This window comes from Lampetra fluviatilis, chromosome 3 (genome assembly GCF_964198595.1).
Source record: "Lampetra fluviatilis chromosome 3, kcLamFluv1.1, whole genome shotgun sequence".
NCBI lineage: Eukaryota > Metazoa > Chordata > Hyperoartia > Petromyzontiformes > Petromyzontidae > Lampetra > Lampetra fluviatilis.
The window spans coordinates 764,752-792,058 of record NC_136277.1 but is presented as its reverse complement, the minus strand read 5'-3'; the positions used below and the strand labels follow the sequence as shown (position 1 = coordinate 792,058).

The 27,307-nt window shown below is 57.2% G+C and overlaps 1 protein-coding gene across 1 annotated transcript; it reads left to right on the top strand.

Moving 5' to 3' along the window:
* The first annotated feature begins 104 nt into the window (after nucleotides 1-104).
* LOC144948767 (uncharacterized) lies at nucleotides 105-10,997 on the top strand. Its single transcript, XM_078878417.1, has 3 exons — nucleotides 105-198; nucleotides 479-620; nucleotides 10,015-10,997. Exons 1-3 carry the CDS (start codon nucleotides 112-114, stop codon nucleotides 10,179-10,181), a joined length of 396 nt encoding a protein of 131 aa, XP_078734543.1. The 5' UTR covers nucleotides 105-111; the 3' UTR covers nucleotides 10,182-10,997.
* Nucleotides 10,998-27,307: the final 16,310 nt, after the last annotated feature.

Genomic DNA, 27,307 nt, shown 5'->3' with positions numbered 1-27,307 from the left:
GTACGTGTGTGTAAGTCCCCGTGCGTGTGTACGTGTGTGTGTCCCCGTGCGTGTGTGTACATGTGTGTGTCTCCGCGCGTGCGCGTGCAGGTGGGAGGGCGGTGTGAGCCAATGGAGGAGCGGCCTCGCTGCCCGAGTCGCCTATGCCAGGAGCTCTTCCTCGACTCCACCTCCTCCCTGGGCAGCTGCTTCCGCGTGGTGAGCGCTTCCGCGACTCTGTGCTACCCCCGTGCTGCCCCGGAGCATCAAGTGCTGCCCCGTGCTGCCCTGTGCTGCTCCCGTGCTCCCCTCGTGCTCCCCCGTGCTGCCCTCCGCGCTCCCCTCGTGCTCCCCCATGCTTCCCTCCGCGCTCCCCCTGTGCCGCCCCTGTCTCCTTGGCACTGCCGCCCGTGACACTGGCGGGCCCTCCCCCCCTCCCCTCCCCTCCCCTCCTCCCCTCCCCTCCCCCCCTCCCCTCCCCTCCCCCCTTCCCCCCCAGGTGGACCCGGCGCCGTTCCTGTCGGCGTGCGAGGAGGACGCGTGCCGCGAGCCGGGGTCCCGCGCCGCATGCAGCCTGGCGGCCGCCTACGTCATGCGGTGCAACCACCAGCACGTGCCGCTCGTCACGCCCGCCGCATGCGGTGAGGACCTGTGGGGGTCGCTAGCCCCCGAGATCCCTCCCTCGATAATACTAACGGCCGGACTAACATCATCAATCGCCCCCCCCGCTGCTAAGCGAACCGCCGCTAGGCTCCTCACCCAGGGTGTGGGAGCCGTCACCCGAGGATTCCCCTCCACCGCGGGTCCGCGTAGCAGGCATGGATAACCACGCACGCGCACACCCACACACAGCTCTGCACGGCACTCACCCAACCCTGACCACTCACGTTAGGATCGCGCACCTGTGTTACACACGTCGTGAACGTGCGCGCACACACGCATACAGCTCCACACGCGATACCCACTCCTGCGCCGCTCTGCGCCGCGCTGGCCGCCCACGTTACGATCGCGCACCTTGGGCACGCCGATTACGCACGCCGAGAGCTTACGCAAGTAACGAGCGCACGCAAGCGGGGCACACGCCGACACGACGACTCGTCCCCTCCCCCACTCGCGCGTGCACGTCAACACAAATATCGGACAAGGACGATTCTCCTCTCACACGGCTGCGTAGTCACGCCAACACACCAAAAGTGCTCTCCCCGGGCGTTAACGCACACACCTCCGTACCCGCACAATCGTACAGAGACCACGGCCTTTATGCGTACAACGACCACACACTCGCGAATGCAGTGCACGCTAATACCACGTTCCAAAAACACCCAACAACACGGTTTTGTTACTACGCTCGAGATTTTATTAGCCCTTGCTAACCAACCGAGCCACCCGTGTGTGTGTGCGGGACAGCAAGGCGCTTCTAACCCACACTCTGGTGCCGTGTAGCCCTATTCTATGCTGCGCTCTCTGCTAAACCGCTTTCCTACTCGTCCTTACCCCGAACTAACCCTCTCCTACGGATCCTACCCTCCGCTCTGAGGTGTTGTAAGGCGCGCAACACGATACCGTCTGTAGTCCTTGGTGACCTTGCGGCGCTCAGATCGTCCTGCAGACAATCTAGCGGCTCGCCCGATGACTCCTTCGTCGCTGACCCCGTGTCCAAACTCCAGAAGAAGAGAGTTCCCTACTGCCCCTGCGTTTTCTTTTCAACTATTCACCTCAAAGGCTAGGAGCCCCCGTCCCGACCGCCTTGGTCTCTCGACCAATCCTGAGCCTAGGATTTCCCGCTCTTTTGCGATCCCGCCGGCCTTTGAACTTTCGACCAATCAGTCGTCCCGGGTCCTGATCCCAGCTATCTGCCTTGCTGACCCGTGTTTGTGTTTGTATGCGTTTCTAACTGCGGGGCTCTCTGAGCTCGCCGTGGTCGTGCGATCTCAAATCCGCCCACGGCGCCGCAGTGTTACTTGGCCTGGGAAGGGTCCTGTCCAATTCCCTGGCCCTGAGAAACCGTGGGGTAACCCCCCTAGGGGGCCCTCGGGTGAAAACTCAGGGTAGGTGACCCGACCACGAGGCCCTACGTGGGTGCGGGTGCGTGTTTATGTGGGGGGGGTGATGGGGGGCAGTGCGGCGGTGGAAGCCGGGCGGCTCCCTGGCTCGGCCGAGCGGCCCCGTCGCTGTGGCACCACATAGCCCCCCGGGGTGCCAGTCCCCGTCCCGGGTTGACTGGAGCACCTCGCCTGGGTTGCCCCCACGAGGTATCGCCGCGGGGTCCGCGGGATTCGCCCGGCCCTTGTGGCTGGCCTCGGGGGTGGCGGCTCCGTCTCCTGGGGCTCCGGCGGTGGTCTCCTCCTCCATTCCAACGGCTCCCCTCGGTCTCCGGCACCTGCGGGCTGGGGAACAAACTCAGAGGCGGTGGGGTTTAAGGGTCGCCGTCCTCGTCGCCCCCGGCCCCGCCCGGGGCCCCTCGGAGCCCGGGGCTCCGTGGGGCCCATATACTGCGCGAGGCCCCCGGGCACGGGGGGTGGGGGGACCCCGGGGTTTCGGGGTACTTGGACGGCGGGGCTCCCCCCCTCGGGGGCTGCTCGCCACGGCTTCAGTCGGCGGATGTTGACCACCATCTCCCGGCCCCTCTCTCCTCCCTGAATCAGCACCGTCCATGGTGAGATCTGCCGTCTCACAATCCAGGGTCCTCGCCAGTAGGTGGTCAGCTTCCCCACCTGTCCGGCACTGACGCGGGGAGTGTACAGCCACACCTCGGAGCCCGCAGTGTAGAAGGGGGGCTCCATACGGGGTCGGGCGCCCTGCTCTTGCCGCTGGTGCGCGGCCTCTCCGTGCGGGTAGGCTCGGCCCCTGGCCTCTCGCAGGGTCTCCAGCAAGTGCTCCATGGGGTGGCTCCCTTCCTCCCGTTGCGGCGGAGGGACACCGAACAGCAGATCTGCGGGCAGGCGAGACTCGCGACCAAACATCATTAGGAACGGGGTCTGTCCTGTAGATGTGTGAACGGCGGTGGTGTAGGCGAACAGGGCATAGGGGAGGTGTTCGTCCCAGTCCTGTTGATTCGCGGCCGCCATGCGTTTAAGCTTCCCGGCCAGAGTCTGGTTCATCCTCTCTACCATCCCGTTTGCCTGGGGGTGATATGCCGTGGTTCGGTCCTTCTGGATCCCGAACTCTCGGCACAGCGCCTGGAATAGTTCGGCCTCGAATTCACTACCCTGGTCGGTAATGACTCGTTCGGGGATCCCGCACTTAAGTACGTAGTTTTCCACGAAGGCCCGGGCCACTACGAGGGCTGTTTTATCCGGGATAGCCACCGCCACGGGGTAGCGGGTGAAGTACTCCACCGCTACAAGAATATATCGGTTGCCCCGGTGGGATCGTGGAAAGGGCCCCTGCAAGTCGATTCCGACCAACTGATTCGTCCGACTGACTCGGAACGGCCTCAGGGGTACCTGGTACCTCGCCGGCTTTTGCCCACACTGCTGGCAGGCCCGGCAGCCCTGCACCCAGGCGGCCACATCTTGTGCCAATTTAGGCCAGAGATACTGGCGACGCAGAGTCTCCCGGGTGCGCCGTTCCCCATCATGGCCCCCGAGCGGGTGGTCGTGTACCAGTCGTAGTAGTTGGGGTCGCACATGGGCGGGAACGCAGATGCACCCAGGCTGCCCAGCGTCGGCCAGTTCCCTCACCACCCCGTTTTCCACACACAACCGGGCATACAAACCGCTCCAGGGCCCTGGTAGTGCATCCTCCTTCTCTCGCAGTGCCGCCTCCACCGCCGCCAGATCCGGATCTCGCTGCTGGGTCTGTCTCAGCTGCTCGTCGTTCAGGCCCGGGAAGGCGCAGCCGACGTCCTCCTGGATCCGTCCGATCGGGTCCCGAGCTGCGGGTCCCGCGCTTGCCGGGCGGTCGACGGGATCCTCGGTGCCACCTGCAAGGGTCTCTGTGGCGCACACTGCACTCTCTCTCGCTGGGGGGGGGTCAGTGGCCGCGGCCTCTCGGGGGTCCGTTGCCTGCCGGCAGCGTCCCCCCGTGAAACACGGGCAGGCCTCCTCCGCCCTCGTCTCGGCGAACACCGTGGGTCGCCTCGACAAGGCGTCCGCGTTTGCGTGCGTCCGGCCAGCCCGATACTCGATTTGCAGGTTGTACTCCTGCAACTGCGCCAACCACCGGGCCATCTGCCCCCGCGGCTCCTTGAATGTAAGAAGGAACTGCAGAGCATAATGGTCAGTGCGTACGCGACATCTCCTGCCGTACAAATACGGCCGGAACTGTTTGCATGCGAAAATTACGGCGTACAACTCTTGGCGGGTCACGCAATAGTTCAGCTCGGCCCCACTCAAGGTCCGGCTGGCGTACGCGATGACTCGTTCCGTCCCATCCTGTACCTGTGACAACACCGCGCCCAGCCCGCTGCTGCAGGCGTCGGTGTCCAAAATAAAATCGGTGGTAAAATCGGGGAAAGCGAGGGTGGGGGCGTGGGTGAGGTGATCTTTGAGAGTGGTGAAGGCCGTCTGGCAGGCCCCCGTCCACTGGTAGGGGTGCTTAGGGGAGGTGAGTTGGGTGAGAGGGCGTGCAATCTCACTGAATCCCTTTACAAATCGACGATAATAGGTGGCGAGCCCCAAAAATGATCTGATCTCCGTCAGATTCCTTGGCCGTGGCCACTCCACTACGGCGCGTACCTTCTCCGGATCGGTGTGCACGCCTGCCTCGCTGACGCGATGCCCGAGGTACCCCACCTCGCGTTGTGCGATGTAACACTTACGTGGCTTGAGCTTGAGATGAGCCGCTCGCAGTCGCTGGAACACCTCTCGAAGCCTGGACCAATGCTCCGACAAAGATCTACTGAACACTATCACATCGTCCAAGTAAATCAGGCACTGTTCCCACTGCAAGCCCCGCATCACCAACTCCATCAACCGCTGGAACGTCGCGGGCGCGTTAGTGAGTCCGAACGGCAACACTCGAAACTCAAACAGGCCCATCGGGGTGGTGAATGCTGTTTTTGGCCGATCCTCCTCCGTCATCTCCACCTGCCAGTACCCGGACGCGAGATCGAGGGTGGAAAAATACCGCGCTCCTGCGAGACTGTCGAAGGTGTCGTCGATGCGTGGGATGGGAAAAGCGTCGCCGAGGGTGACTGCGTTCAATTTTCGGTAGTCAACGCAGAACCGAGTCGATCCGTCCTTTTTCGTTACCAGTACCACCGGGGCAGACCAAGGGCTCGCGGAGGGCTGGATTATGTTATCGCGTAGCATATCCGTGACTGCCTCTTTGATCTGGGTCCGTTCAGGCGCGCCCACTCGGTATGCGGGGAGTTTGATGGGTCGGGCTGCACCTGTGTCAATTTGGTGCTTGACCAGGTCGGTCCGGCCCACGTCCGAATCGTGCTCACTGAACACGTCGGCGTACTCCCGCAATAACCCGCGCAGCTGATCGGCCTCCCCCTTAGGTAAGGCTGCCCAAGGCACATGTAACGCATCCTGCAGGGGAACAATCTCGGCTCGGGGGGTCGGGCCGACCCGCCAGGCCAGATCCTGGCTGTCCTCGGGGCGGCCAGGGTCCTCCGCCCAGAGTGCGAACACCGAGTCGTTCGAGTGGCGAGCGTGCAGGGGGTGTACGGTGGCTACCGGGGTGCGTCGTCGTATCATTGCCGGGGTACTGTGTGGGTTAAACACACGTATAAACAATCGGTCCCCATCTGCGTTTACCAACGTGGCGGATCCCACTATCCCATACCGTTTTGCCAACTCCGGGTGAGGAGTTAGCATTACCTCTCCTGATGGTCGGAGCGCGGGGTCGGTTGGGGATGTTGCCACCGGCACCAGCATCTCGGTGAGTGGGTCGATGGTGACTGCCGTCGCCAGGATAGCGACCACAGGTGCGAAGCGGGGGCGCGTTGGTTCTCGTCCCAGGAACGGTATCCGCTCGCCGTTGCTCTCCATGGTGGCGCATCGCTGGCGGGGTTGCACGTTGAGTCCCAGCCGTTCTAAGAGGTCGGTACCTGCGATACACTCGTGACACAACGCACTCGACACGTAGAACTCCTGGGTGCACACCTGACTGCCTATGCGGACCTCTAGGGTGGCTCTCCCCAGCAGCCCCATTCCGGCTCCGCTCGCCGTGTGCAGCGCGCGGTCCGGTGCCTGCAGGTGACGCACGTCGACCCCGATCGCGCTGCAGTGCGCTGCGCTCACGAGCGAGGCCACCGCCCCCGTGTCCAGCAGAATTCGGGTACGCACTCCGTTTACCTCCCCTTCCACGAGCGACGTGGCCCCCGTGATCCCCGCCACCAGCTCCCGTAGCCAGTCGCCAGGAGTCACCGTTTCCGTGGGCGTTGTTGTTGGAACCTGTGTGGAGATCACTCGCTCGCCATTATTACCGTCTTTTTGCATCGGGACCGCTTCGAATGCACCCCCAGATGGTCCACTCTCTAGGGGGCGTTGGGGTTTAACCCCGGCGCGTTTCTAGCGCGGGCGATCTGCGGACAGTCTCTCACGAGATGCCCTCGCCGGTCACACAGGTAACACGCACGGGGGGCCGTCCCGTAGGAGCCCCCCCGTCCGTTTCCTATCCCCCCTCCGGCACGCCGCTGCCCCGACTCTGCCTCTAGTCGGGCTACCCTCCCAGATAACCCTCCCACCGTGGCGCGTAGGTCCCCCATTTCGGATCGGATGGTCTCAACGGAGGATTGCACCTGGGTTACCTGGCCGGCTATATCTCCCATGCCGGTCTGTAACCCAGCTACCCAACCCGGGGTTGTCTCGCGGGACACTGGAGGTTCTCTTTCCCGGCCCCTTACCGTCCTCGCGAGCTCCTGTTCCTCCTCCTCGTCTTCCGAGAGCAGGCTCGCAATGGCGCGCTCTCGTCCCAGCCCCCGGAGCTGCGCGCGTTCGCTGTGAATTCTTTCACACTTACGTGCGCGCTCGACAAGGGTGTTAAAGGGAAGACGTGGGCAGCTCATGTCTGGCTGCCACCACGCCGTGCGAGACAGGTACCGCTGGATTTTCTCGGCAGCCAGTTCCTCAATAACCTCAGTTGCGTACCCCGGGCGTGCGATCTTTGTTAACTCGCGCACATCCTCGGCGTAATCACGGAGATCTTCGCCAGGTTGGCGACGGCGCGCCTCTAAGGCCGATTTTGCTTCCTCCTCGTCCCGTGTGCCAAAACGCTGATCGAGTCGGCGCATCAGCTCCTCTAGCTGTGTCTGTGCGCTCGCGGGTAACGCTTCTACAAAATCGGCTGCCCGCCCATCAAGATTCATATTAAGTTGACGTACTGCCTGCGCGTCCGTCCATCCATTAATTTCCTTGGCCCCTAAGAGATTGCGGGCGAATGCCTTCCACGAAGGGGCCCCCCGGCCGGTAAATATCAGTCTTATTTTAGCGTGAGGTAACGCGGGGGTCCGTACCGCTTCCGACACCAATTTGTGGGGGTCGCTAGCCCCCGAGATCCCTCCCTCGATAATACTAACGGCCGGACTAACATCATCAATCGCCCCCCCGCTGCTAAGCGAACCGCCGCTAGGCTCCTCACCCAGGGTGTGGGAGCCGTCACCCGAGGATTCCCCTCCACCGCGGGTCCGCGTAGCAGGCATGGATAACCACGCACGCGCACACCCACACACAGCTCTGCACGGCACTCACCCAACCCTGACCACTCACGTTAGGTTCGCGCACCTGTGTTACACACGTCGTGAACGTGCGCGCACACACGCATACAGCTCCACACGCGATACCCACTCCTGCGCCGCTCTGCGCCGCGCTGGCCGCCCACGTTACGATCGCGCACCTTGGGCACGCCGATTACGCACGCCGAGAGCTTACGCAAGTAACGAGCGCACGCAAGCGGGGCACACGCCGACACGACGACTCGTCCCCTCCCCCACTCGCGCGTGCACGTCAACACAAATATCGGACAAGGACGATTCTCCTCTCACACGGCTGCGTAGTCACGCCAACACACCAAAAGTGCTCTCCCCGGGCGTTAACGCACACACCTCCGTACCCGCACAATCGTACAGAGACCACGGCCTTTATGCGTACAACGACCACACACTCGCGAATGCAGTGCACGCTAATACCACGTTCCAAAAACACCCAACAACACGGTTTTGTTACTACGCTCGAGATTTTATTAGCCCTTGCTAACCAACCGAGCCACCCGTGTGTGTGTGCGGGACAGCAAGGCGCTTCTAACCCACACTCTGGTGCCGTGTAGCCCTATTCTATGCTGCGCTCTCTGCTAAACCGCTTTCCTACTCGTCCTTACCCCGAACTAACCCTCTCCTACGGATCCTACCCTCCGCTCTGAGGTGTTGTAAGGCGCGCAACACGATACCGTCTGTAGTCCTTGGTGACCTTGCGGCGCTCAGATCGTCCTGCAGACAATCTAGCGGCTCGCCCGATGACTCCTTCGTCGCTGACCCCGTGTCCAAACTCCAGAAGAAGAGAGTTCCCTACTGCCCCTGCGTTTTCTTTTCAACTATTCACCTCAAAGGCTAGGAGCCCCCATCCCGACCGCCTTGGTCTCTCGACCAATCCTGAGCCTAGGATTTCCCGCTCTTTTGCGATCCCGCCGGCCTTTGAACTTTCGACCAATCAGTCGTCCCGGGTCCTGATCCCAGCTATCTGCCTTGCTGACCCGTGTTTGTGTTTGTATGCGTTTCTAACTGCGGGGCTCTCTGAGCTCGCCGTGGTCGTGCGATCTCAAATCCGCCCACGGCGCCGCAGTGTTACTTGGCCTGGGAAGGGTCCTGTCCAATTCCCTGGCCCTGAGAAACCGTGGGGTAACCCCCCTAGGGGGCCCTCGGGTGAAAACTCAGGGTAGGTGACCCGACCACGAGGCCCTACGTGGGTGCGGGTGCGTGTTTATGTGGGGGGGGTGATGGGGGGCAGTGCGGCGGTGGAAGCCGGGCGGCTCCCTGGCTCGGCCGAGCGGCCCCGTCGCTGTGGCACCACAGACCCCCCCCCCCGCCACCTGTCCTGGTTTGCCCTAGGATCTTCCTATTGTTGTTGAGGTAGTGATCGATAGCTGTCCTGGGATATCCCTAAGTCCGGTGAGTCCTCCTGGGATATTGGGTGGGTAGGTGGTTGGGTTGGTGTTTGGGTGGGCGGGTTAGTGGGTTGGTGTTTCAGTGAGTGTGGGTGGGTGGGTTAGTGTGTGGGTGGGTTAGTGTTTGGGTGAATGGGTGAGTGGGTGGGTAGGTGGGTGGGTTGGTGTTTGGGTGAGTGGATAGGTGGGTGGGTTGGTGTTTGGGTGAGTGGGTTCGTGGGTGGGTAGGTGGATGGTTTGGTGTTTGGGTGAGTGGGTAGGTGGTTGGGTTAGTGTTTGGGTCGGTGGGTTTGTTGGTCTTTGTGTGAGTGGGTTAGTGGGTAGGTGGGTGGGTGAGTGTTTGGGTAAGTGGGTTAGTGGGTGGGTAGGTGGTTGGGTTGGTGTTTGGGTGGGTGGGTTAGTGGGTAGGTGGGTGGGTGGGTTGGTGTTTGGGTGAGTGGGTAGGTGGTTGGGTTGGTGTTTGGGTGGGTAGGTAGTTGGGTTGGTGTTTGGGTGGGTGGGTTAGTGGGTAAGTAGTGGGTTGGTGTTTCGGTGAGTGGGTAGGTGGGTTTGTTGGTCTTTGGGTTAGTGGGTAGGTGGGTGGGTTAGTGTTTGGGTTTGTGGGTTAGTGGGTGGGTAGGTGGTTGGGTTGGTGTTTGGGTGAGTGGGTAAGTGGGTTGGTTGGTGTTTGGGTGAGTGGGTAGGTGGGTGGGTTAGTGGGTAGGTGGGTGGGTTAGTGTTTGGGTGAGTGGGTTAGTGGGTGGGTATGTGGTTGGGTTGGTGTTTGGGTGAGTGGGTAGTTATGATAGAGTTGCCATCGAGTTTTCCTAGGATCCCAGGATTTGCCTTCCTTTCCTGGTAGCCATCCTGGGACATCTGTAAATCTTCCCAAGGCATTAAATGTCCCAGTTTTTGTCAGTCGCATTCTAATACTCCGCCTCTGTGACCCCCTTTGCCCCCGATTGTCCCTGCGTCCCCCCTTTGTCCCCCGCACGCCGCTGCCAGTGACCCCAGCGAGCGATGCGAGGCTGCGGCGGGCGTTGCCCGGCCAGGAAGAGGCGGCGGCAGCGACGCCGTGCGAGGGCGACCGCGCCGCCACCGTGGTGCTCGTGCCGGACGAGTGGCCGTGCCAGCAGCTCGGCGGCTCCCCCTGCGGCGTCCGTGCCGCCTGACGGCTCTCCGCGCCGCCGTTTACACGGAGCACGGGGGCCCACCACTGCCTTGTGCCCCCCTGCCCCGGCAGCCGTGCCCTCGCTTGGCTCGAGGATTGCTGTGTTCGTGGACCATGGCCTCGCTTATCCCCTAGCGCCGAGAGCCCTGCCCCCTGGCTTCCCTGTCCCCGATTTTCCTCCCTCTTGATCCCTGCCCCTAATTGTTTTGCCCTAGAATTCCCTGCGTCTGGGTTTCTTGCCCCTGATTTTTAGGGGTGCCGCTGTGGCGAGATGTTAACTACCTCGCCTGGTATGCACGAGGGGCGTGGGTTCGATCTCGACCCTGACACCTGCTGTATATTTTGGAGTCTGCGTGTCTCTCTCTCTCTCCCCGTGGTCGCTTGGATTTTTCTCCGGGTCCTCCGGTTTTTCCCTCGCATTTAGAAACAACATCACGCGTTTTGAGTGTTTGGCTGCTATACATTACCACGTGATACGCCACTTCATTGAGCTATTCTTTGTGGCCAGGTCGTCTGAAAAAGAGCTACATAGCTCAGTGGGCCTTACCTGGTAAAATAAAAAATAGATCATAGTTTAGTTTCCTGCCCGAGAGTTCCCTGCACCTGATTTTCACGCCCCAGAATTCCCTGCCCTGAAGCTCCCGTCTCTTTATTTTCCCTGTGTGTCTGTGTGCCGTCGGGCAGATTTTGGCGATAGTGCGCGGCTTGGCCGTGACTTTGCGTTAATTTAAACGTTGCGTTTTCCGCATCCGCTCGGTTGTTTACGTCGAGTGTGGTTTTTGGTTAAAGTGGCATTTTGTGAACACGGTCGACACGGGCGGCGCGTGGGTGGGGGGGGTACGGTGGTGGGTGGTGGGCGGTGGGGGGGCGGTATATATCGTTCCAGAACCGGTGGCGCTCCTCGGCTTGTAGTCTCGAGCGCACGAGTTCGGCACCCGGCTGGGGACCTCTTCGGCCAATCATTCATTTCTCCAGAGACCGCAGAATGTATCGCTGCTTCAGTGAGAAGTCGATCGCCGTTGTCGTTTAAAGAGAGCCTCTCGGGCGAACGGGAGACATTTATTTTTCTTTACACGTTTTTTGTGGTGCATGGCACGGGGCGGGGGGGTGCCGGTGGAGGGGGGCTGTGGGTGTGGATTGTTGTTGTGGATTTATCTCGGATTAAACTCGGATCCATCTCCTCTCCCCGCTCGCCGTCCATAGCTCGCGCACGCACACGCACGCAGTACGCACACAGTATGCACACAGTACGCACACACACAGTACGCACACACACAGTACGCACGCACGCAGAGTTGTGCGCACGCAGTACGCACATTAAGCACACACGGTACGCACCGCGTGCAAGTGGCGTGCGAGTGGGGTGGGTGCGAGGTGCGATTTGTTGTTACCAGCGGCACAGCAAACTTGGTATTCCACCTGTTCCATCCGTATGGCATGGAAGCGTTGCTCCCGCGGAATCGCGGCTTTTCCCTCGCTGCACCGCTGTCTTCGCGCGCGTCAACAGCAACTCATGAGTCGACCAACAGGCACCTCCGCGCGTTAAGAAGCCGCAGGGCTCGGATGGTGGGATTGGCGCCGGCTTCACGCCTTTCCCGCCTGTCTGTGGTTCCTTCCTCGCGCCTCTTCGCTCCTCCAGAGTGAACACTCGCGCCTCCGATTAGCACGGCTGGCTACGTACGGCGCGAAAGAAGTTCAGCATATGCGTACGCACGCACACTGTGCAGCACGTTACAAGTTCGTGCATTGGGCTATGACCCCCCCCTCCCCCACCGGCAACTCGACTTGGCAGTGATATCAGAGCTTCTAGGTCGACTCGGCCTTGAATGAGTAACCTGGTGTCCACGTGTAAACATCATCCACTGGGGAGACGAAGGCGGCGTTTGCTGTGCATCGGCAGAGGAGGCGAAACGGGCTTCGGCACGGGCTTGGGGAGGAGATGAGGCTGATGTGGTGTGGGAGGAAATCGGCCACTACAAGGGAGGATCGAGAAATGGACGATACTGGGCAGTGCCAGGCTAGGTGCACCGCGAGGCTTATTGGGCAGCTTGAGGCGGAGGAGCGACGCTCGTTGGAACGCCGGGTGGATAAAACAGAGTGGGGGAGCATGGGTGGTGCATCTTGTCAAGGAATCCCTGTTGAGTTAACCCATGGCACCTGGGCGTAACCGTGTGTAGGTGTGTGTATCTACGAGCGTATGCTTGCGTGTGCGCTATGCTCCGAACACCGGTGCAACCGAGTTCGATTCCTGCTCAGGGGCCAAGACCAGGTGACGAGATTCTCTGAAGCGGTCCTGGGCCTCCCCTAGGTCGACTCTGCCTCAAATGAGTAGCTGGCGCGGTGCGTAAAAACATCGCCACTGGGGCAGACGAAAGGTGGCCGGGCGTGGTGCTGCTGGCCACCCACCCCATCGTGTCCTGTCGCCAGCCGGCCTCGGTAGGGGTTCGCGAATGGAATGCGCGTGGAGTGTGCAACGAGTTCATGTTGGCCGCTTATCGCACCCAGCTGCACTTTTTCCAGCAGCGGAAACTGCGGCCCCAGAACTACCCAAGTACGTGCCCAGACCCAGGCGCACACACAAACACGCATAAGATATCGATCCGTGCACGCACACACAGAGTGAGAGAGAGCCCCGTGTACACGTATAACTGACTACGCACACGCATATACGCTTAGACACACACACGGGTACACACAGACACGGACACACACACAGGCGCGGATAGTCGGGTTCACTTACAGAGACACACTTCGCACGTACATAGGTCGACACGGTCACTGGTGCACACACACAGACGCACATCGCCGCAGCATCAGAATACCGGAGAAATCCGATGAGCTATAAAGCTCTTTTTCTACAGATGTCCGGGAGGGGCGGGTACGCATTGACACGGACACACTTGAACACACAGACAAAGACAGAAACACATAAGCACACAGACACACACGTAGACACGGGCACACTTGCACACACATACACACCAAAGTCAGAAAGACAAAGCCACACATAGACGCACACGCACAGACACAAATAGACACGAAAACACAAAGACACGCACACACAAAGACAAGCACACACAGGCACATACATAGACATGCAAACACACACACAGACACGCACACATAGACACGCACACACACAGAGACGCACACACGCACACACATAGTCACAGACACATGCACACATAGAGACACGCACATAGACACAGACAGACATAAACACAGACACGCTCACACATAGACACACAGACTCGCACACACATAGACACACGCACACATAGGCACAGACACACACAGACACAGACACACACATAGACACAGACACGCACACATAGACACGCACGCACATAGACACAGACAGACATAAACACAGACACGCTCACACACAGACACGCACACACGTAGACACGCACACACAGACACACGTACACACACACATAGACACAGACACATATAGACGCGTGCACACATAGACACAGACCCACACATCGACACAGACACACACGTAAACACGCACACACGTAGACACGCACACACGTAGACACGCACACACGTAGACACGCACACACATAGACACGCGCACACATAGACACAGACACACACACAGACACACACAGACACAGACACGCACAGGGCTGCTGATGCTGCTGTTCGGGGCGATGCAGCTCGCGGTGACAGCGGCAGGAGCTGCAACTCGCACACTGCTGCTGCTGCAGCTGATGGTGCTGGTGGTGGTGCTAGTGGTGGTGGAAGCGCCAGCGACATCCACCAGGGAGCTGAGGAACTCCACGTCCCACGGTACGGGAGGTGAGTCGGGGGGAGCAGGAGTCGGAGGATCGTGAGCCCGGTGTGTGTGTGAGCCTGGTGTGTGTGTGAGCCTGGTGTTTGTGTGTGTGAGCCTGGTGTGTGTGCGTGTGTGATCCTGGTGTGTGTGTGTGTGATCCTGGTGTGTGTGTGTGAGCCTGGTGTGTGTGTGTGCCAGGTGTGTGTGTGTGTGTGTGAGTACCTGGTGTGTGAGCCTGGAGTGTGTGTGTGAGTGCCTGGTGTGTGAGTGTGTGTGTGAGCCTGGTGTGTGTGTGTGATCCTGGTGTGTGTGTGTGTGAGAGCCTGGTGTGTGTGTGTGAGTGCCTGGCGTGTGTGTGTGTGAGCCTGGTGTGTGTGTGAGGCCTGGTGTGTGTTGTTGAGCCTGGGGTGTGTGTGTGTGAGCCTGGGGTGTGTGTGTGTGAGCCTAGGGTGTGTGTGTGTGTGAGCCTGGTGTGTGTGTGTGTGAGCCTGGTGTGTGTGTGTGTGAGCCTGGTGTGTTTGTGAGCCTGGTGTGTGTGTGTTTGTGAGCCTGGTGTGTGTGTGTTTGTGAGCCTGGTGTGTGTGTGTGTTTGTGAGCCTGGTGTGTGTGTGTTTGTGAGCCTGGTGTGTGTGTGTGTTTGTGAGCCTGGTGTGTGTGTGTGTTTGTGAGCCTGGTGTATGTGTGTGTGTGTGTGTGTTTGTGAGCCTGGTGTGTGTGTGTTTGTGAGCCTGGTGTGTGTGTGTGTGTGTGAGCCTGGTGTGTGTGTGTGTGAGCCTGCTGTGTGTGTTTGTGCGTCTGGTGTGTGTGTGTGAGCCTGGTGTGTGTGTGTGCCTGGTGTGTGTGTGAGTGCCTGGTGTCTGAGCCTGGAGTGTGTGTGTGTGTGAGTGCCTGGTGTGTGAGTGTGTGTGTGTGATCCTGGTGTGTGTGTGTGATCCTGGTGTGTGTGTGTGTGAGAGACTGGTGTTTGTGTGAGAGCCTGGCGTGTGTGTGTGAGCCTGGGGTGTGTGTGTGTGAGCCTGGGGCGTGTGTGTGTGAGCCTGGGGTGTGTGTGTGAGCCTGGGGTGTGTGTGTGTGTGTGAGCCTGGTGTGTGTGTGTGTGAGCCTGGTGTGTGTGTGTTTGTGAGCCTGGTGTGTGTGTGTTTGTGAGCCTGGTGTGTGTGTGTTTGTGAGCCTGGTGTGTGTGTGTTTGTGAGCCTGGTGTGTGTGTGTGTTTGTGAGCCTGGTGTGTGTGTGTTTGTGAGCCTGGTGTGTGTGTGTTTGTGAGCCTGGTGTGTGTGAGTTTGTGAGCCTGGTGTGTGTGTGTTTGTGAGCCTGGTGTGTGTGTGTGTTTGTGAGCCTGGTGTGTGTGTTTGTGAGCCTGGTGTGTGTGTGTGTGCGCCTGGTGTGTGTGTGTGAGCCTGGTGTGTGTGTGTGTGAGAGTGTGCTTGCGGGTAAAGCTTCCACAAAGTCGGCTGCCCGCCCATCCAAATGCATATTAAGCTGCTGTAACGCCTGCGCGTCCGTCCAGCCATTAATATCTTTAGCACACGTCATTCTGCGGGCGAACGATTTCAATGAAGGAATCCCTCGCCCGGTGAATACATGTCTTACCTTAGCGTGGGGTGAAGCGCCTCTTTCCCTTGGAGGTGCGGGGGATCGTACCGCTTCTGACACCAATTTGTCGGGGCTACTGAAACCCCGATTACTCTCTGTGAGACATAACTCTCGGCTGGCCCCTTGGCCACCTTGGTCATTCAAACACCCTCCGCGTGCCTTCCCTCAAACATTGGTAATAACTACCCGCACGCTACTGCTCAACCCCGTGCACACTCTAAAAATAGCACGGCAGCTGGTGGTCGGAGGTCGGAGGGCAGTGGCGTTGCTCGCACACGCGCGGCCGCCGTGAGCGGGTGATAGCGCTCGTTTAAAGGGCCGTGGGACAGGTGTTTACGGTAGTTGTGAGCCCCCACGCAGCACGAGTTTCCACAGCCACAGAACGGAGCGCGCACTCGCGGAAACACCGACCACCCACGTTACGAGCGTACACACACAGCACCACGCGCTTTCAGCACCCCCCCCCCCCCCGTGGGCACACACTAAACCAAGGCCGTATGAATTATCTCACATGTACCCTTGCGAGTCTACCGTCGCTCCCCGTGGGCATACGCTAAACAGTTAACGCAGTGCAAACGTAAGGATAACCTAATAGGGGGTCAGATCCGCGCGTTAACCCGTCGTTCACGCCTATGCACACACACGCGGCGCGGAGGGTAGGGGCCACAGGACGAGACGCGCCCTCGCGGAGTCCTGCGGGCGCAGCGTTTCTTCCACCGGGATGCGGTGCACCCAGCCACACACGTTAAAGCGAGCGCACACACACTACAATTCACTCTCAACACACTCGTAGAATCCACACGATACTGTGGTGAGTTATTAACTATTTATTACCGGCTGACTGTGAGCCACTGTTGAGTCAGTAGAAATCGGCAATGTAGGCTTACACTATTTCCTGATGGTCTGTACCCTGGTCGGTTGTGACTTAAGCCTCTTTGGCTATTATGCTCAATACCGGCTCTCTCTCTCTCTCCCTTACTCATAGTTCGCCGCTCCCGTGCGCCTGTCCTCGCAGCACTTCGACTCTTCTCACGGACGTTCGATTAGCTGCCCTGAAGAGACGACCGCCCCGGTGGCTGACTCGAGAAGCAAGAGACCTTTTACCTTTCTGCGTCCCCCTTTTAGTGTTAACCCAGATCAAAGAAAGCCATCGCTAATCCTAGGGCTTTATCGGTCAATCAGATTGCTCGTCTTGCGCCATAGCACTTGGCGTCCTCATCGCCGCCCACATCCCGGTTTCCATATCAAAGGGCCCGCCGTTGGCTGCTGCGCCGGCGGCCGTGCACAAGCACATTCGCCCTGCCAATCAGACGCCCACCCTGGCTTCCCGCCATTCGTGGCTGCGCCCCCCTACCTGCCTGCCGATCCGTGTGTGGGGGTGCGTTTTAACCGCGGTGGCTGGGTAACCCCGCCGTGACCATGTAATCTCAACCCAAGTCACAGCGCTGCGGTGCGAATTAGCATCGGGGGAGGTCGCCCAATTCCCTGGCCGCAGGAAACCGTGAAGATTATCCCTATGAGAGGGCTTCTGGGTGAAAACATGTCGGCCAGGTGACCTCCCCTCGGAGCTCTATGGGGGGGGTGGGGGGTGAAATGTGTGAGGGATTGCTTATGTGGGGGGTGGTGAGCGGGAAACAGTGACGGCCCCGTCGCTTGGTGCTGGCGAGGTCGTAGATGGGGTGCCCGCAGACCGGCTTCGCGGCGGTGGCATCACATAGCCCCCCGAGGTGCCAGTCCCCGTCCCGGGTTGACTGGAGCACCTCGCCTGGGCTGCCCCCACGAGGTAGTGCTGCGGGGTCCGGGGGATCCATCCGGACCTCGTGACTGGTCTCGGGGCGGGTGGCTCCGTCCTCTGGGGTTCCCGCGGCGGTCTTCTCCTCCACTCAAACGGCTCTCCCCGTTCCTCGGCACTGCGTGCGCTCACCAGAGAGTCTCTCACATGCACGCGCGCACTCGACAAGGGTGTCAAAGGGAAGGCGTGCACAGTCTACATTGGGGTGTGTTGTATATGTCGGGTTAAGAAATTTTGATAAAAAATTAAAAAAATCAATAAATATGTTTAAAATATGCGTAATTCGCATAAATTATGCTAATGTATATAATTATATGTATAAATTATGATAATCACGGAGGTAATCGTATTAATTTATGCGAATGCTTGCAATTATGTTAATGTGTGCAGTTATGATAATTAGGCTTAGCTTCGTTATCCAGAGTTGTATCAATCAGGATAAAACGATTCTTTGATTAATCATTTATTGATTATCTTAGTGTGTTTATGTTATGTTAGGTCTCCAAATTCATATCTCAACGCAGGATACAGTTTTTATAAATAAGAGTTTTGCATGGACTTGGAAAGAAAAACTCAAACGCTTTTGTTAAGCAATTTTTATTCTAAACAAAATTATGACACTCTAATATGCAAAGGCGAAAGCAAACGTCAATAGATTCATGAGCAAGATTATGCAATTAACGAAAATGAATGACTACAACACTTCTTATTCATGTAACTCGACGGCAGCAACGGCATTGCACAATCAGTTGATATTGAACGCACCACCTTGAAATGGCAACCCTTTTCGAAACACAAAGATAACTTTTTGAAATAGTCTTCTTCGTGTGCGTGTTGCGTGTGCGTTGTATTGTACCCTTGATAACTATTGTTTTAAGCAGAGGCAGGGCGCTGTGTCGGAGCTTGTGGGGTGGGGGAGGGGTATACAACCAGCGGCCAGAGAGGTTCCCTCTCGCTTGGGCGTGGCCGCAGCGAGCCCGTCTCCCGGCTTTCTCTCTCCTATTTATTACCTGTCGGCCAGGTGACCTCCCCTCGGAGCTCTATGGGGGGGGAATGTGTGAGGGTGTGTTTATGTGGGGGGTGGTGAGGGGGAAGCAGTGTCGGCCTCGTCGCTTGGTGGTAGCGAGGTCGTAGATGGGGCGCCCGCAGAGCGGCTTCGCGGCGGCGGCATCACAAGAGCCTGGTGTGTGTGTGAGCACCTGGTGTGTGTGTGATCCTGGTGTGTGTGTGTGAGAGCCTGGTGTGTGTGTGAGAGCCTGGTGTGTGTGTGAGAGTCTGGTGTGTGTGTGAGAGCCTGGTGTGTGTGTGAGAGCCTGGTGTGTGTGTGAGAGCCTGGTGTGTGTGTGTGATCCTGGTGTGTGTATGTGTGAGCCTGCTGTGTGTGTGACTAGTGCGGTGTGTAAACATCACCACTGGGAAGACAAAGACGGCCGGGCGTGGTTTTAGGCCACCCACCCCCTCGTGTTCCGTTCTGGACTTCATAGGTGCTGCTATTTTCTAACAGCACTTGCTCCAAAATAATGCTGAGGCTATACGGGGATTTTTGTCATTTGTGTGTGTGTGTGGGGAGCGGTGATGTAGTGGTCAGCGCTCTGCACTACGAACCCGGCGACCCGAGTTCGATTCCCGCTCGCGGCCAATACCCGTTGACGATTATCTGAACCGGTTTTGGGCAGCCCCTAGGTCGACTCAGCCTCAAATGAGTACCTGGTGTGGTGCGTCAAAACATTGTCCCTGGGGAGACAAAGGCGGCCGGGCGTGGTGCTGGCCACCCACCCCCTCGTGTGCCGTGCCGGCCTTCATAGGTGCTCGCTACAGGCTATACGGGGGGGTTTTAGTGTGTAGCTGAGGGACTGGTTATGTGTGTATGGAGGTGAGAGCCTGGTGAGAAGATGAGGAATTGGTGAGTATGTGTGTGTAGGTGAGCAACTGGTGAGTGTGTGTGTGTGAGGAACTGGTGTTTGTGTGTGTGTGTGTAGGTGAGGAACTGGTGAGTGTGTGTAGGTGAAGAACAGGTGAGTGTGTGTGTGTGTGTGAGGAACTGGTGTGTGTGTGTAGGTGAGGAACTGGTGTGTGTGTGTGTGTAGGTGAGGATCTGGTGAGTGTGTGTGTGTGTAGGTGAGGGACTGGTGTGTGTGTGTGTGTGTAGGTGAGGAACTGGTGAGTGTGTGTGTGTGAGGAACTGGTGTTTGTGTGTGTGTAGGTGAGGAACTGGTGAGTGTGTGTGTGTGTAGGTGAGGAACTGGTGAGTTTGTGTGTAGGTGAGAGACTGGTGAGTGTGTGTGTGTGTAGGTGAGGAACTGGTGAGTGTGTGTGTAGGTGAGGAACTGGTGAGTGTGTGTGTGTGTGTAGGTGAGGGACTGGTGAATGTGTGTGTGTAGTTGAGGAACTGGTGAGTGTGTGTGTGAGTAGGTGAGGGACTGGTGAGTGTGTGTGTGTAGGTGAGGAACTGGTGAGTATGTGTAGGTGAGGAACTGGTGAGTGTGTGTGTGAGGAACTGGTGTGTGTGTGTAGGTGAGGAACTGGTGTGTGTGTGTGTGTAGGTGAGGATCTGGTGAGTGTGTGTGTGTGTAGGTGAGGGACTGGTGTGTGTGTGTGTGTGAGGAACTGGTGAGTGTGTGTGTGTGAGGAACTGGTGTGTGTGTGTGTGTGTGAGGAACTGGTGTGTGTGTGTGTAGGTGAGGAACTGGTGAGTGTGTGTAGGTGAGGAACTGGTGAGTGTGTGTGTGTGAGGAACTGGTGTGTGTGTGTAGGTGTGGAACTGGTGAGTGTGTGTGTAGGTGAGGGACTGGTGTGGGTGTGTCTGTGTAGGTGAGAAACTGGTGAGTGTGTGTGTGTGTAGGTGAAGGACTGGTGTGTGTGTGTGTAGGTAAGGGACTGGGGTGTGTGTGTAGGTGAGGAACTGGTGAGAGTGTTTGTGTGAGGAACTGGTGTGTGTGTGTGTAGGTGAGGAACTGGTGAGTGTGTGTGTGTGTGTAGGTGATGGACTGATGTGTGTGTGTGTAGGTGAGGAACTGGTGAGTGTGTGTAGGTGAAGAACAGGTGAGTGTGTGTGTGTGAGGAACTGGTGTGTGTGTGTAGGTGAGGAACTGGTGTGTGTGTGTGTGTAGGTGAGGATCTGGTGAGTGTGTGTGTGTGTAGGTGAAGGACTGGTGTGTGTGTGTGTAGGTAAGGGACTGGTGAGTGTGTGTGTGTGTGTGTAGGTGATGGACTGATGTGTGTGTGTGTGTGAGGAACTGGTGTGTGTGTGTAGGTGAGGAACTGGTGTGTGTGTGTGTAGGTGAGGGACTGGTGTGTGTTTGTGTAGGTGAGGAACTGGTGAGTGTGTGTGTGTGAGGAACTGGTGTTTGTGTGTGTGTAGGTGAGGAACTGGTGAGTGTGTGTGTGTGTAGGTGAGGAACTGGTGAGTTTGTGTGTAGGTGAGAGACTGGTGAGTGTGTGTGTGTGTAGGTGAGGAACTGATGAGTGTGTGTGTAGGTGAGAGACTGGTGAGTGTGTGTGTGTGTAGGTGAGGGACTGGTGAGTGTGTGTGTGTAGGTGAGGAACTGGTGACTGTGTGTAGATAAGGAACTGGTGAGTGTGTGTGTGTGAGGAACTGGTGTGTGTGTGTTGGTGAGGAACTGGTGTGTGTGTGTGTGTAGGTGAGGAACTGGTGAGTGTGTGTGTATGTGATGGACTTGTGAGTGTGTGTGTGTAGGTGAGGAACTGGTGATTGTGTGTAGGTGAGGAACTGGTGAGTGTGTGTATGTAGGTGAGGGACTGGTGTGTGTGTGTGTAGGTGAGGAACTGGTGAGTGTGTGTGTGTGAGGAACTGGTGTTTGTGTGTGTGTAGGTCAGGGACTGGTGAGTGTGTGTGGGTGTGTGTAGGTGAGGGACTGGTGAATGTGTGTGTGTAGGTGAGGGACTGGTGAGTGTGTGTGTGTAGGTGAGGAACTGGTGAGTATGTGAAGGTGAGGAACTGGTGAGTGTGTGTGTGAGGAACTGGTGTGTGTGTGTCTAGGTGAGGAACTGGTGAGTGTGTGTAGGCGAGGAACTGGTGAGTGTGTGTGTGTGAGGAACTGGTGTGTGTGTGTAGGTGCGGAACTGGTGAGTGTGTGTGTAGGTGAGGGACTGGTGTGGGTGTGTGTGTGTAGGTGAGGAACTGGTGAGTGTGTGTGTGTGTAGGTGAGAAACTGGTGAATGTGTGTGTGTGTAGGTGAAGGACTGGTGTGTGTGTGTGTAGGTGAGGAACTGGTGAGTGTGTTTGTGTGAGGAAATGGTGTGTGTGTGTGTAGGTGAGGAACTGGTGAGTGTGTGTGTGTGTGTAGGTGATGGACTGATGTGTGTGTGTAGGTGAGGAACTGGTGAGTGTGTGTGTGTGAGGAACTGGTGAGTGTGTGTGTGTGTAGGTGAGGAACTGGTGAGTGTGTGTGTGTGAGGAACTGGTGTGTGTGTGTAGGTGAGGAACTGGTGTGTGTGTGTAGGTGAGGATCTGGTGAGTGTGTGTGTAGGTGAGGGACTAGTGTGTGTGTGTAGGTGAGGAACTGGTGAGTGTGTGTAGGTGAGGAACTGGTGAGTGTGTGTGAGTAACTGGTGTGTGTGTGTGTAGGTGAGGAACTGGTGAGTGTGTGTGTAGGTGAGGGACTGGTGTGTGTGTGTGTAGGTGAGGAACTGGTGAGTGTGTGTGTGTAGGTGAGGAACTGGTGAGTGTGTGTGTGTAGGTGAGGGACTGGTGTGTGTGTGTAGGTGAGGGACTGGTGTGTGTGTGTGTGTAGGTGAGGAACTGGTGAGTGTGTGTAGGTGAGCAACTGGTGAGTGTGAGTATGGAGGTGAGGGACTGGTGTGTGTGTGTGTAGGTGAGGTACTGGTGAGTGTGTGTAGGTGAGGAACTGGTGAGTGTGTGTTCGTGAGGAACTGGTGTGTGTGTGTGTAGATGATGGACTGGTGTGTGTGTATGTAGGTGAGGATCTGGTGAGTGTGTGTGTAGGTGAGGGACTGGTGTGTGTGTGTAGGTGAGGAACTGGTGAGTGTGTGTAGGTGAGGAACTGGTGAGTGTGTGTGAGTAACTGGTGTGTGTGTGTGTAGGTGAGGAACTGGCGAGTGTGTGTATAGGTGAGGGACTGGTGTGTGTGTGTAGGTGAGGAACTGGTGAGTGTGTGTGTGTAGGTGAGGGACTGGTGTGTGTGTGTGTGTAGGTGAGGATCTGGTGAGTGTGTGTGTGTGTGTAGGTGAGGGACTGGTGTGTGTGTGTGAGGAACTGGTGAGTGTGTGTAGGTGAGGGACTGGTGTGTGTGTGTAGGTGAGGGACTGGTGTGTGTGTGTGTGTAGGTGAGGAACTGGTGAGTGTGTGTAGGTGAGGAACTGGTGAGTGTGTGTATGGAGGTGAGGGACTGGTGTGTGTGTGTGTAGGTGAGGAACTGGTGAGTGTGTGAAGGTGAGGAACTGGTGAGTGTGTGTGTGTAGGTGAGGAACTGGTGAGTGTGTGTGTGTGTAGGTGAGGAACTGGTGAGTGTGTGTGTGTGTGTAGGTGATGGACTGGTGTGTGTGTGTAGGTGAGGGACTGGTGTGTGTGTGTAGGTGAGGAACTGGTGAGTGTGTGTGTGTAGGTGAGGAACTGGTGAGTGTGTGTGTGTGTAGGTGAGGAACTGGTGTGTGTGTGTGTAGGTGATTAACTGGTGAGTGTGTGTGTGTGTAGGTGAGAAACTGGTGAGTGTGTGTGTGTAGGTGAGGGACTGGTTAGTGTGTGTGTGTGTAGGTGATGGACTGGTGAGTGTGTGTGTAGGTGAGGGACTGGTGAGTGTGTGTGTAGGTGAGGGACTGGTGTGTGTGTAGGTGAGGGACTTGTGAGTGTGTGTGTGTAGGTGAGAAACTGGTGAGTGTGTGTAGGTGAGGAACTGGTGAGTGTGTGTATGTCGGTGAGGGACTGGTGTGTGTGTGTAGGTGAGGAACTGGTGAGTGTGTGTGTGTGAGGAACTGGTGTGTGTGTGTGTAGGTGAGGAACTGGTGAGTGTGTGTGTGTGTGTAGGTGAATGACTGGTGTGTGTGTGTGTAGGTGAGGAACTGGTGTGTGTGTGTTGGTGAGGGACTGGTGAGTGTGTGTGTGTGTAGGTGAAAAACTGGTGAGTGTGTGTGTGTGTAGGTGATGGACTGGTGTGTGTGTGTAGGTGAGGAACTGGTGTGTGTGTGTGTAGGTGAGGAACTGGTGAGTGTGTGTGTGTGTAGGTGAGGAACTGGTGAGTGTGTGTGTGTAGGTGATGGACTGGTGTGTGTGTGTAGGTGAGTGACTGGTGTGTGTGTGTAGGTGAGGAACTGGTGAGTGTGTGTGTGTAGGTGTGGGACTGGTGAGTGTGTGTGTGTGTGTAGGTTAGGGACTGGTGAGTGTGTGCGTGTGTGTAGGTGAGGGACTGGTGAGTGTGTGTGTAGGTGAGGAACTGGTGAGTGTGTGTGTGTGTAGGTGAGGAACTGGTGAGTGTGTGTGTAGGTGAGGAACTGGTGAGTGTGTGTGTGTAGGTGAGGAACTGGTGAGTGTGTGTGTGTAGGTGAGGAACTGGTGAGTGTGTGTGTGTGTAGGTGAGGAACTGGTGAGTGTGTGTGTGTGTAGGTGAGGAACTGGTGAGTGTGTGTGTGTAGGTTAGGGACTGGTGAGTGTCTGTGTGTGTAGGTGATGGACTGGTGTGTGTGTGTGTAGGTGAGGAATTGGTCTGTGTGTGTGTGTTGGTGATGGACTGGTGAGTGTGTGTGTGTGTAGGTGAGGAACTGGTGAGTGTGTGTGTGTAGGTGAGCAACTGGTGAGTGTGTGTGTGTAGGTGAGGAACTGGTGAGTGTGTGTGTGTAGGTGAGGAACTGGTGAGTGTGTGTGTGTGTAGGTGAGGAACTGGTGAGTGTGTGTGTGTTGGTTAGGGACTGGTGAGTGTCTGTGTGTGTGTAGGTGATGGACTGGTGTGTGTGTGTGTAGGTGAGGGACTGGTGAGTGTGTGTGTAGGTGAGGAACTGGTGAGTGTGTGTGTGTGTAGGTGAGGATCTGGTAAGTGTGTGTGTGTGTAGGTGAGGGACTGGTGAGTGTGTGTAGGTGAGGAACTGGTAAGTGGGTGTATGTAGGTGAGGGACTGGTGTGTGTGTGTGTAGGTGAGGGACTGGTGTGTGTGTGTAGGTGAGGGACTGGTGAGTGTGTGTGTAGGTGAGGAACTGGTGAGTGTGTGTGTGTGTAGGTGAGGAACTGGTGAGTGTGTGTGTATGTGATGGACTTGTGAGTGTGTGTGTGTAGGTGAGGAACTGGTGAGTGTGTGTAGGTGAGGAACTGGTGAGTGTGTGTATGTAGGTGAGGGACTGGTGTGTGTGTGTGTAGGTGAGGAACTGGTGAGTGTGTGTAGGTGAGGAACTGGAGAGTGTGTGTGTGTGAGGAACTGGTGTGTGTGTGTGTAGGTGAGGAACCGGTGAGTGTGTGTGTGTGTGTGTAGGTGATGGACTGGTGTGTGTGTGTGTGTAGGTGAGGAACTGGTGTGTGTGTGTGTGTTGGTGATGGACTGGTGAGTGTGTGTGTGTGTGTAGGTGAGGAACTGGTGAGTGTGTGTGTAGGTGAGGAACTGGTGAGTGTGTGTGTGTAGGTGAGGAACTGGTGAGTGTGTGTGTGTGTGTAGGTGAGGAACTGGTGTGTGTGTGTGTGTAGGTGATGGACTGGTGTGTGTGTGTGTAGGTGAGGGACTGGTGTGTGTGTGTAGGTGAGGAACTGGTGAGTGTGTGTGTGTAGGTGATGGACTGGTGTGTGTGTGTAGGTGAGTAATTGGTGAGTGTGTGTGTGTGTAGGTGAGGAACTGGTGAGTGTGTGTGTGTGTAGGTGAGGGACTGGTGAGTGTGTGTGTGTGTGTGTCGGTTAGGGACTGGTGAGTGTGTGTGTGTAGGTGTAATAATCCTTCAGGAGACGGCTTCGGAATCAGTCCTTTTATTTCCACTCCACAATACACTTTGCTCACTCACTCTCCGTTGCTGGCAGACAACGGAGAGAGGACAGACTACGCACTAAGTCCCCACCGCGCACGTGGCAACCCGAGCCCCCGTCCGCGCGTGACCCTGCTCTTGTCAGTTTCAGTCTGCTCCCGATCGTTCTCTCTCACTCGCTCTTAATACCTTCTTCACGTGGTTCCCCCAGCCAATCGTTCATGGACAGCTTCGACCATTCTCGATGGTTCCCTGTCAATCCCGGGACCACGCCCCTCATCCGGCTCCCAATTAGCTGGGGCCCAGAATGGCTAGGCCAATCACTCCTGATGACCTGTCGTGATGACGCATGGGCCATGGTCCCTATCTCAACCCTTATTGGCTACAAGCAGAACCGGCAAGCCAATCCCCACGTGAACCCTCGATGGCTGTTATTACATCACCCCCCCCCCCCCCGGTGAAAAAAATTTAGCCGTCTCGGCTGGGAAAATGGTGAAGAACCAATTCCGCAACATCTTATTAGGGCACCAAGGTGCGTTTAACAATTTGAGGGTGAACCGGCGTTCCCGCGCCTAACAACATGTAAAACAGTCACCCATAATAATTATAAAAAAATCACAACATACATTAGGGCGCCCCTGCAGCGAGGTAACGACAGGGAATCAGCGAACGATCAAACGTTAACAAAACAGAAGAGATTTCGACCGCGTACGCGACGCGGGACCCTCTCCGCTCCCAGCGCAAGGTCGCTTTGCTTCCGGATGGACAGGAGGTGGCAGGCTCGAAGAAGAAGTCGGTTGTTGGTGCTTGGTCACGTCCAGGGCGGGCCCCGTTGGAGGGGGGGCAGCGGGGGCTTCCTCAGCCCTCAGAACCTGTTCATCTGCAGGAGGCACAACACAGTCCCCCCTGGGATCAACGGGCGTGTCAAGCGGCGCAGTCGGCCCAGCAGAACCCGGCAGGTCAGCTATTGGGGATGAATGACCGACACGCGCGTCAACATAGGGTTTAAGTCGCGAGGAATGAACATACCACCGACGTTTGCCGTATTGAACGCGGATACTTTGCGAGTTCCGAACATCTACGAGCGTCACAGGCCCCTGCCATGGCCTATGCAGTTTAGGGGATGTGCCCGCCGGTACCTGGGGGCAGTGGAGCCACGCCAGGTCTCCCACTGACCAAGGCATGCGAGTATGCGATCGACGCGCGTACCGTTCGTTCCTTGCCTGAGCACGGGCCGTCGCACACCGGGCAGCCTCTCGCGCTTCCGTTACTCGTTCAAGCGAGTCACGCACGTGGTCAGGCAGGGAGCGGGACGGTTGTTTACTCGGCGTACCCAGTTGCACATCGATGGGTGGAACATTTTCACGGCCATACATAAAAAAAAACGGTGAGTATCCCGTGGACGTGTGCGGAACCATGCGGTATGCCGCCAAGACGCCTGGTATGTGCAAGTCCCAATCGGTTTGCTTTTCACTGACCGTGTGACAAAGCATAGCGGAAAGGGTACGGTTGAATCGTTCCACCATACCATCTGTTTGTGGATGGTATGGGGAGGTGCGAACTTTCTTTGTACCTAGCGCGTCACAAACTTCCCTAAGCAATTTAGAGGAGAAATTCCGGCCTTGAACTGTGAGCAGCCTTTCAGGTGCCCCCTTGTCCATGACATACCCATTCAAGAAAGCATCGGTGATGGACGCTGCCGTTTGGTCGGGCAGAGGCCAGGCCATCGGCCATCGAGAAAAATATTCCACCCCGACCAGAAGGTATTTATTGCCCCTAGCCGATGGGGGAAACGGCCCCAGAATGTCGAGAGCCACTAATTCGTTGATACGGGACAGTTCAATAGAACGCAACGGTGGTACATAGTGGTTCTGAGGCGGCTTCCTTTTCGCACAGTCATGGCACGAGCGGACAAAATCATTGATGTCCGCCGTCATACCGGCCCAGAAAAAATCCTTTTGCATCGCGGCCACAGTCTTTTGGACGCCGAGGTGCATCAACTTATCAGCGTGCAGAGCACGGAGCAGGTCGTAGCGAAGCGAAG

Coding starts and splice junctions, on each gene's coding strand:
- LOC144948767 (XM_078878417.1), top strand. CDS start 112: ATGGAGGAGCGGCCTCGCTGCCCGAGTCGCCTATGCCAGGAGCTCTTC. Junction 199..478: donor TGGGCAGCTGCTTCCGCGTG/GTGAGCGCTTCC, acceptor CTTCCCCCCCAG/GTGGACCCGGCGCCGTTCCT. Junction 621..10,014: donor CGTCACGCCCGCCGCATGCG/GTGAGGACCTGT, acceptor CGCCGCTGCCAG/TGACCCCAGCGAGCGATGCG.